This window comes from Anneissia japonica, unplaced genomic scaffold, assembly GCF_011630105.1.
Source record: "Anneissia japonica isolate Jap-2015-1 unplaced genomic scaffold, ASM1163010v1 scaffold8236_len642391_cov169, whole genome shotgun sequence".
Lineage (NCBI taxonomy): Eukaryota > Metazoa > Echinodermata > Crinoidea > Comatulida > Comatulidae > Anneissia > Anneissia japonica.
The window spans coordinates 294,992-306,346 of NW_022757925.1; the positions used below are offsets into that span (position 1 = coordinate 294,992).

At 35.6% G+C, this 11,355-nt stretch overlaps 1 protein-coding gene across 1 annotated transcript in view; it reads right to left on the reverse strand.

Moving 5' to 3' along the window:
* Positions 1-3,189, reverse strand: part of LOC117124937 — a 72,829-nt gene extending 69,640 nt beyond the window's left edge. Inside the window, exons 1-2 of the mRNA XM_033271275.1 lie at positions 3,084-3,189; positions 98-152 (exon numbers count right to left, since the gene is read on the reverse strand). Of these exons, the coding sequence (XP_033127166.1) occupies positions 98-152; positions 3,084-3,158 (130 nt within the window). The 5' untranslated portion in view covers positions 3,159-3,189. The remainder of the gene's footprint in view (positions 1-97; positions 153-3,083) is intronic.
* Between the last annotated feature and the right edge of the window lie 8,166 nt (positions 3,190-11,355).

The following is an 11,355-nucleotide window of genomic DNA, read 5'->3' on the forward strand; positions in this document are numbered from 1 at the left end:
ATAATAATAATAATAATAATAATAATAATAATAATAATAATAATAATAATAATAATTACCAAAAGGTATTGGTAACTGAATTTAAAAATGTACATACCATCCGATTTTCCAAAATAATGGGCAAGTTCGGAATCACTGAGAACAGTTTGAACCTGTTAAAAAAATAACAAGTATGTTTGTAAAAACATGATGAAAACAAATATATTTATTTACAATTTATATTAATTCTTAAAATAATGTAGAACGTACACTTTATAAAGATGTTATGCATGTATGCCTATTGGTTTAATGGACGGAAGAAGTTTCTTTTTGATAAGTGATCATTGATAGTGACGTACTGAAAATGGGTGGAATCAGTTTTAAGTTAACAAACTTAAGAGAATGACTTATTTTTTTTGTAGGAGCTAAACATGCTTTGTAGATACTGTATGCTTATTTTTTTTGGACATTTTGGACCAAAAATATACAATATTAACAAATTTACAAAAGTGGGTTACCTTAATCCGTGAACATGTATTGTACTAAAAAAAACCTAAAAAAACACTATGAAAATACTTAAACTATACAAAATTACTGTACAAACAGCAATTAATCATACTTATTATATTTTACAGTACCATCCACTCCCTCCCCCCCCAAAAGAACCCCCCAAAAAACAATTCCACATCACATATCCTTTTATTTAATCAAAGGTAAATCAGTTGAAAGAGAGAAAAACTTATACCTCCTGTGAAATCATTGATGAAATTGGACGGAAGTGGTGGGCTTTAAACACTGAAATTCTTTACGTCCATATTTATCAGGTAACTTAATCATTCCTATTGTTAACGATTTAGCCTTCAGTTTGGTGTATCTCATCTTAACCTACTTTGCTTGAGTAACAGCCATAGCATGCCCATTTTGATCCCGTCTATTCAATTTAACCACACAGAACAAAGAGGCAAAGTATAATAGGTACAGGAGGCACAAGGTACGGAACCCAAATTTTATACAAATCAATGACAAAAGGGTTAACAATATGACAAATCATAGAGACATATTTCAACGTAAAGTTATGGGAACTTGCACCAATACTTTCCAGAGACTCAAAAATGTTCAATGTTTTCTATTGACAATTGGCTCCGCCCTTCATCATCTACTCATAGGCCTAGTACTTAAAATTTATTTTTTTTTTTTTAAAGAAATGAGTTAATACAATCTTATAGATCTTTGTGTCTAAAGATACGAGTGTATTATTAACACTCATTATTGATCAAAGCACTTTTACTGGTCATGAATGGGGCAAATGAGAAAGAACTATACATGCCGCTCACTCATAACACAATATTTAGATATAAAGCCTAATATTCGACGAATTACACATAGGCTTTATATGTGCTATGCACGGCATTGAACACTGACTAAACATCCTTATTAAAATTGAATATAGGCCCATTCCTCTAAACTAGAGAAAGGCCTCATAATAAGCGTAATTAGTATTTAAACCGTGTGACTGTTTCCAACTCCGTATTCAAGACAGTTTAAGCTCGGATAAAGTCTATGCCTAGCAACTAACTATAGGGCTAATCCTGTCTTTACGTAGGTCATTCTTTACGTATTATAATAATCTTTCACGCCTTCACGTGTTCCGAGTGCTCCTGTAACAAAAGTGTACGTTCAAACATGGAGTTATAATTATTTTGATAATTATAACTCCATGGTTCAAATAAGCAAATTCACTGCTCTTTATAACCAACTGTAGGAAAGAACCAGTGAAGCTTAGGCTATTTGATCATTTAGTATGACGGTACCAGGCCGCGCCCGCTTAGATCACGATGGCGGTCGATGACAGAACCATCGCTATTCGACTGTAAGAATGACAATAGGAACACTAACAATAGGACCACCAAGTGCCATTACGGAAGTGTATACACCCTCAAAAGACTGAGCCAGAATTGAAATCGAGGTTTTGACACTCCCTGAAATAGTCATATTTGGTGGGCTTTTGTGTTTGCATGACTGGGGATTTAATGGGCATTCCACAGTCAAAATGCAGTAAACTAGTTACAAATGAGGTATATAACAAGTTTTTGCTACGCTAAAAAGACAATTTTCATCAAATAGGAATATCAAAAAGATAAAAGGCATGCCTATTAGATAATGAAGTGTCATAAACAGTGTGTCCAAAACCATTGTATCACCAAATTCACATTTTATTTTTAGTTGTTAACTCGCTTTTGTGACGGTTTAGATGGAAACTGATAGGCTTTGCATAAAACAATAACTCATTCATAATCAGTGTTTAATAGATGCTGAAATTCAGACCATAGTAATCATCCTGAAGGCCTGATTAGTTTGCTTTGAAACAACTTCTTCTAGAAAATCAACATTTGAAACTGAATCACGGTTGGACTGCCAACGCCCATCTGCGTCACCTATTAGACACTGTACTGGTTGTTTGAATGGCGGATTTATTTACAAAATGTCTATGTAATTATCATAGAATATTATGCATTGCTGTTTTTACTGCAAACATGATAACATGGTATCACCATTTTACAAAAATTACAGGTAGGATTTTCTACAAACAGTTTGAGTATCCTTTTCAGCTAGAGTCGTATAGCCTAATAATACGTAATATTGCAGCATTATATTGCAGCACTTCAACTTTCAAATAGCCCTGGTTTCATAATATGAACACACACATACACACCATTAAAGAAATTTTCTTAATCCAAGGCCCTTGTCCTTCGCCGTCCCACTGTCAATTACCACGTGTAGCCTAAACGTTGAAAATCAAAACTTTCACTTTGTAACCACAACCGTCTAGAGTTTTTAAACTGACGTATAGATAGAAACTACTCCATTAGAAAATACCAAAACAACATTTTCTTCAAAATATAAAGAGTTGAATGGCTCTCAGAGGGTCAGTTGCGATAGGCCAATATATCTAAGGGCTATCATCTCCAATTGGTCAAATACATAAACTCAAACGGAACTATAACTCCAGACAAGAAATTTTCATAGCATCAACGAACGAAACGTTTGCATACTGCAATTATACATTATATTATTAAATGAATATTTATTTATTTATTGCTTACCGGTGAACAGTTTCCTCGTAATATAAGGCCGCAAAAGAGCACAAAAAGCGCCAACATTGATGTATCTTTCTCCATGATCAAACGACTAACTGATGCCGGTCGTCAGTCGTACTCTTCACAAATACTAAAACATTGGCATTCATATTGAAATTAGCCAAGAAGTTATTGTACCCAATTCACGGATCGTTACACCCATTTCTCCAATGCAGCGGTGTGCGTCGGTCCAGGTTGTAACACCAATGTGCTTATTGACAGAGAAGATGCACTCAAGCATAGAGATACAAAGAAAGAATATTACAATCATACATATAGTATTCTAATAATCAATTGCCATAACTGACAGTAGAGTTGACATTAATATTTACAACGCACCAACAATATAGACCCTAAGTATATAATAGGCTTAATAATAATGGTAATAAAAATAAGGCCTAATAATAATATAATGGGATGATAATATTAACAAAAATAATGATAACGGTATGATAATGATAGCGATGTTGATGAATTTATTTCATCCAACAAGAGAATGGAATACATGGAAAAATGGCAATACAATGAATGGAATTACAAAACAAATTTATTCATTCATTCATTCAATCCCATCCCCTGGTGGAGTTATTGAGGAATAAATGATGATGACTTTACAATGTCCCGGAACTGGTCACGGTCGTGCACTACCCTCCCTGGATCTGGAAAATGGAAACCCTTCCCACTCTCGGTTATTTCATCCCATCTTTTACTCAGCCTTCCCCTTCCTTGGACTGTGCCAATTGCAACATGCATGAGATCTGGTTATGTGTCCGTACCACTTCAGGTTTCTTTCCTTGACAGTTCAGCAACTCTTTTTATGCGGTTCAATGGCACTTGTTATACCAGGGAACAGTTTCTATAATTTCCTTGTTTGTGATGTCATAGCCGTCGGAAGCATTTTGCAAGTGGTCTGGCCAATATAGTAAGAGCGGGTGGGTTGGGCAATAATTTGGTTGTTAAATTGACTCGCTACCCCTATCCACGGATATAGGATTTTAAAGTTAGTGAGGTCTGAGCACTCCCACCCCAGCCCGCACCATGGTTGGGGCTGAGGCGCGAATTTTTGGAAATATGGCACCTCTGGATTGGCGGAAATAGTGACCAAATCACATTTCGTAGGCCTATTGTAAATCAATGTAGGTATATTGCGAATTAAATGATAACTTGTTCAAAATTCAATTTCTTATCACATAATGATACAATCAATAACATCGTGCAGGGTATTGTGAAATATAAACAATAAAAAATTAAATAAATCATGTGTTATTCATTCATTCATTCTTTTATTTAGTAAATTATCCATATATACATAAACAAGAAAAAAATAAATCAGCAAAAGATGTTGAAATAACCTAAACAGACAATTATGCAATCACAAGACATCGTCTATCTCAAAATACGATTCCATTTACAGTACATGTTAGATTCTCGTATATTTTCCAACAACAGTGTCGAACTACATTTTTTTTACTCGTATTATTTCTACACATAAATCCATATATAGATTTCCTAAGAAATTCTACTCTCGATAAACATATTGCTGGCACTACAATGTCTAGGCTTTTGCAAGAGCATTCTAAGCGCATTATTGTAGCAAACTTGAAGAGATCGCAAGGTACTCAGATTATAGTTACATGTCTAACACCATTCGAAACATAAAAGAAGTCAGGAAACGATTTTCCCCATTTCACAAATCTTTGAGTATTATATTATGAATACACAATGATGCAATATGCTATGCATTTGGAAATAAGCCTACAAATTAATGAGTACTGTAGAATTTCGAGAGGTCTGAAGCATTATTAATTAATTTTTACACTCTAGATGAAGTGTACTATCACTTGAATTGTTAAACGTAGTCAATTAGGTCCTGTCTTCGCTTTTGCTAGGCCTTATACCCTGTCTCTTATACACATCTAGATGTGTATAAGAGACAGGTATTGTCGTGTGTATCAGTTCCTAATCATGGAATTTTTTTTCTAGTGTACTTTCATATAGAATTCAAATCCATACCATAAACATCACCTTGACTTCTAAGTCGTTACTCTACTCACTATGCTGTATCTGTCATATCACTGGGGTTTTGAACACTACACAACTTTGTTCGTTTTAATTACATTTGCAACTAACTATTTCTAACTAAAATGTACATTTAGTAGGCCTGTGTATGTAATTAATTTTATTTAATTTTTCTTTAACTTTACAGGTTCTCGCTTCCCAGTGGTAGACAAGAGTCATAAAGACGCTTAATTATTGTATTTAAAGTTCGCACCAAGTTGAACAGGGCTACAGTTTACACATACACAATCCTTTGTTGGAACTTAAGTGGTGATGTCTTTATTTTGTTTTGTATTTCCTTCATGTATTTTACTTGCGAAGGAACAACCCATACATCAAAGGAATTCTTTATTTTGTAAAACAATTCTGTTTCTCACAGTTTTATTGTGGACAAGGAACTTGTGAACAAAAGTGTCTCAGTTGAACGTGTAAACATCAGTTATAATTATTCCAAAAATAATAAAACATCTAAAAGTAATGACTTTCTCTAGTTTTAAATTACAAAATAATTGTTTAAGTAATAAGTAATTATTTGATATCTAATAATTAATAGATGCTTCTGATGATTTTATATTTCTTGGCGTCCACTTAACTAAAGTAAGTAGGTTCAGAGGCGTTGTTCAACACACAGCAGTTGCGTTTCGGTTTGGGGTTCGAATACTCGATATGAATTTTGCTTGTTTCCTTGACCATTAGGCCTACTTATGTTTGTCTCTCTCTCACTCCTCACCCAACAGTGATCAAAGCAAAGATAATAAACCGTAATGACAGGCCTATTGTTAAATCCATTTAATATTATTTTTTAGCAAGACACTACAATCTTAGAAACTTTCCTCTTTCTCCGTTCAATAATATAACTCGGCATTTGTTGCTACACCATGTGAAATCGAATAGACCTCTTTCGATTTTTACAATAGCTCTGAAAACCAGAAGGCTTCGTCCCCTGAACATCAACTATAAGTACTTTCTAGCACCGACATTTGTAATTGAGAACAGTTTCATGACGATATAAATACGATTGAAATTTGACTAATTTTGAGGGGAAAAAACCAGATTAAACAGTGGCAATCCTCTATAATGTTGCTTTATCACCTACCGGTAGGCCTACTGTATCTTGTTTTGAAGCTTATTCATGGGAAAGGGCGGTTTTATAATCATAATTGGGACTAATATTTTACCAATGCTAAAAAAAGGAAATCCCAGAATAATAAATAACGCATCTCATGTAATTTTGCACTTTCGCCTAGTTTGTGTTTCATGCATAATCATGAAAAAGGGGTAAATATTGTGGAAACAGCAGGTACCAACGAATGGATGAGTAAGCACAAGAAATTTGCTGCCTGACTTGACTTAATATCCATTATACACATTTGCTACCTTTAAACAGTTTTGTGAATAGGCATGTCGCCGGTCACCTCTTAAATGGCTTTACCTAACGTACCTGGTACTAATGGTTTTTGCTATAATTCCATTCACACAAAATGAAAACCACATACTAGGTTTTCTGCCTTGCGTGGAAGAATGTTAATTGTGAATGATGAATCACCTACATCAGTGATAAAATAAGATAGGCCTAGACCTAATATTTTTTTTAATGAAAAAGACGAATACGGTAAGCCTGGCATATACGGTAGTAAAACAGATGTTATAATTCACCTTAAATAATTATTTTATTTTGAAATCTACAGATCTATCTATTATTTCTCTTTATCTATTTGATTTGTATATACAAAATAGTTAAATGATAGAAATATAGTATTCAAGTTAATTTGTTCCTAACACACTTACCATAGGCATAGCTCTTCAACAAGAATTAGAGAGTTCATTATCAAGTGGACTCTGTTTACAATATAACACATTTAGCTATTATGTTAATAGACTTACTAGTGTTGTCCGAAACCTCTGTTTCTGGCTATTTACTTAGGCCATGCTTACGTCTGCTTATTACATTTTTATCTCTACTGAGATGCAGTCATGTTTCCCACAGCATTGTTTTTTTTTTTAAATTATTTTGCCTGTATATGCAACGACTGAATAGTAAGCCTAAATCTAAATTAGTGGGCTACTATGAGGGCTGATAGTTTATATGAATTTCTGTTCTAGATTCTTTCTAATATTTTCAAATCCATTACATAAAACAACTCAAGTCATTCCTATGTCAGAGGCATTATGGTTAAGTTAAAAATGACTGGCAATAGGAAGGCCAGGAATGATTAATCTGATAGATCTTAAATGCTCCGTAAAACGGTCAGCCATACTAGGCATTTTGGTCTCACCAATATAAATCAGATCACATTTGATACATAATATGGCATATATTATATTATTACTAGTACAAATATAATTGTCTTTTATGACATGATTGTCAATGGGACCATTTACGGTACCAATACAGAGGACATGTTGTCATGTTTTGTATCTAGGTCGGTTGCAAGGCATCCAGTTTTGGTAGCGAAGAGTGGTGCCAAGTTAGCTATCACGATGTTTTTGTCCGACGGTAAGAGTACAGAGGTAGATTTAAGGAACATGGTTTTAGTAGCATCATCAGGCTGAAGCAGGGGCGGATTTAGAGAGGGGGGGGCGCCTGCGACGGTCCCCCCCCTTTTATAATTTTTTTTTTTTAGATAATTGAATGGATACTCAATTCCATAGAAGGTTGATTCTGTCACATCGCGCCATGCATAGCTACAAAGAAAGTTTAAGCGCAGATGCACCAGCATGGAAACTTTCGTGCAATCAATCACTCTCTATCGAGGTCAGCAGGTATGTGCTGTCAGACAACCCCATGCACAGTGACCACAGTACACTGATCTCCATTGACGACACCCCATTGTTTGACACTTTTGACGGGTAAGTTTTACTTCCTTATTGTTTTCAAGTACAGTACCTGGTTTAATCATCATTGTGTAATTTACAAGATATACTGTATGAAATTGTATAATCCTGTTGTCTCTAACTGACATGAAACAAAGTAGGCCTCGTACGCCCCACCCCGCCCCCCACTATGTTTTGCAAAAAAAAAAAAAAAAAAAAAAATTACACCCACAGTGTTTAAGTCTTCTTTTCCTACCAAAAACACCCTAGGAGAGTGCTATTCATAAATCCATTTGGAGAGAAATAGAACACTTGTAATTTACTCAATGTTAATATACAGTAGCGGATTTTGTTGTTTGACCACTTTGTTAACGGATATTGGATATTAGTTTTCCTTTTTGCTGATTTTGTGATTTTTATGCTCGATCTTGCTGAGAAACTTCATCATGTTTTCTAGAATTGAAATTTCTCTTTTGAAATGGTGTACATTTATGAGCCTTTGCATGTTGTCAAAGATTATGTTTGAGATGTTTCTGGAAGAGGCACTAAAACCCACAGCTGTGAGTAGATGAATTATTATTAATTTAATGACACATTTCATAGTTGCATATTGCAAGTAACCTGTATATTAACATTTCTTTTAAAAGACATAGGCCTACACCTATTTTTGTTATTTATTTATTTGTTACTGAAAACTACCATGCTAGATAGTCATAATCGACTCAATACAACCTCATATTCCTCAAATGTGCTGGGCTTCAAGAGACCCCCACCAAGGCCTCTGCCCCTGGACCCCGACGGGGGCACTAAGCGGCCCTCTGGCCCCAGCCTAAGGCTGCTCGCTTCGCTCGCAGATTGCGCCCACCCCCTCCCCTTTTTTGGTGGGCTGGATTCACCTCTGTGAAGGACTGTAAAGTTGTTACAGTAGTAGTTTGAAGATGTTAAGATGAGTGGCACTCTGTCGGTCGAACATGAAGGTCAGGTTTGTAAAGCGTCAACTTGACTTATCGTAGATATCTGGCGAAAGGCTTTTTCGGTGACAGATGACTGATGAGGGGTATCCTCTTTGGTGGAAGAAGGATATCATAGTAGATGTTGGTTTTGAAAGCATTCGATTATGGTTTTTCGTTTGTTTTGATTTGTAAAATATTTAATCGTGTACCGTTACTCTCTACATCTATTCGAGATTACACGCGAATTTCAATACAATTAAAAATTATTAGAAACCCATGTAGAAGAGAGCAGTAAAGGTCGAAATATTAGTTTTCTCCAAGCAATGAAGTGTCTCTTAAGCCCATGCCTAATAAATCCGATCAAAATATATCAAAACATACCGTAACGTGTAGTAGGTTTGTATTCAGTGGCAGATCCAGATATTCATTAAAAATAGAGGGGCTTGGGGAGGTTTTCACAGATGGAGGATCTATACCACCTCAGCCCCACCATGGCGGGGGCTGAGGTAAGAACATTTGTGATTATGGCACCTCCAGATGTCTAAAACCCACAGCTGTGAGTAGATCAATTATTATTAATTTAATGACACATTTCATAGTTGCATATTGCAAGTACCCTGTATATTAACATTTCTTTTAAAAGACATAGGCCTACACTTATTTTTGTTATTTATTTATTTGCTACTGAAAACTTGCTAGTAGTCATAATCGACTCAATACAACCTCATATTCCTCAAATGTGCTGGGCTTCAAGAGACCCCCACCAAGGCCTCTGCCCCTGGACCCCGACGGGGGCACTAAGCGGCCCTCTGGCCCCAGCCTAAGGCTGCTCGCTTCGCTCGCAGATTGCGCCCACCCCCTCCCCTTTTTTGGTGGGCTGGATTCACCTCTGTGAAGGACTGTAAAGTTGTTACAGTAGTAGTTTGAAGATGTTAAGATGAGTGGCACTCTGTCGGTCGAACATGAAGGTCAGGTTTGTAAAGCGTCAACTTGACTTATCGTAGATATCTGGCGAAAGGCTTTTTCGGTGACAGATGACTGATGAGGGGTATCCTCTTTGGTGGAAGAAGGATATCATAGTAGATGTTGGTTTTGAAAGCATTCGATTATGGTTTTTCGTTTGTTTTGATTTGTAAAATATTTAATCGTGTACCGTTACTCTCTACATCTATTCGAGATTACACGCGAATTTCAATACAATTAAAAATTATTAGAAACCCATGTAGAAGAGAGCAGTAAAGGTCGAAATATTAGTTTTCTCCAAGCAATGAAGTGTCTCTTAAGCCCATGCCTAATAAATCCGATCAAAATATATCAAAACATACCGTAACGTGTAGTAGGTTTGTATTCAGTGGCAGATCCAGATATTCATTAAAAATAGAGGGGCTTGGGGAGGTTTTCACAGATGGAGGATCTATACCACCTCAGCCCCACCATGGCGGGGGCTGAGGTAAGAACATTTGTGATTATGGCACCTCCAGATGTCCGGAAATTGCACTATCAGTCTTAAAATTTAAATATAATTTTCTTTATATCTCTATTAAAGAAAAAAAAAAATTCTACAATTTAAGTTGTGGGGGGGGGGGGCATTTCCATTGATTGCGAATCAGGGCACGAAGCCTATACCACGTCCGTCCCCATAATGTCAACATGAACTTTTTAAATCAAAATTGTGTCCTTCGCCCATAAAACCTCAGGCCATATCAAACCGAATAACTTAAATAAGAATGCGTGTATAGGCACATTTTACCCAACTGTGTTTTAGTAATGGAATTGGTGTTGTGTATTTTATATTAGCAGCCGATTTAGGTGGCGTTGGTCTCTATGATGTGCTTTGTTGTACGATTTTATGGTTAGGGTCAGGGTTTTTATAATCGGTTCGATGCCTGAAAATAATAGCTTAAATGAACCTTTAAATATAATTCACAACTTAATTACAAGCGGAAACTAGGATTAAAACGTTCCAGGTTTAGAAGTTGGCGACGGTACACAATTCCATGTAAAGTTACCGGTACCGTATATTGTGCCTTTCCAGTTGGATACATCAATAGTATAAAACAGTTACCAAGTTAGCACTATTTGGGGCAAATAATAAATATTTCATCCACTCCTGTGTACTGCATCAGCGTATGCAATATGCTATAGGCCCCTACGCTGGAAAAGACTAAGAGTAGGTGCTTCCAAAATATAATTTATATAATTTGTTAAGGTGAAGAAGAATGTGCGGTTTAAAAAAAAAAAAATTCAAAATAAATTTATTCCAAATCTTTTCAAAGCATAGATAACCAGTACATATATATATAAAAATGGAATTGGAAAGGGCAACCACAAACAAGCAGAGCTTTACAATAGTGGCGCCCGAAAAAAAAAAGTAATTAAGATACTATTTCAAATTGACAAAGTAAGTCAAGGTA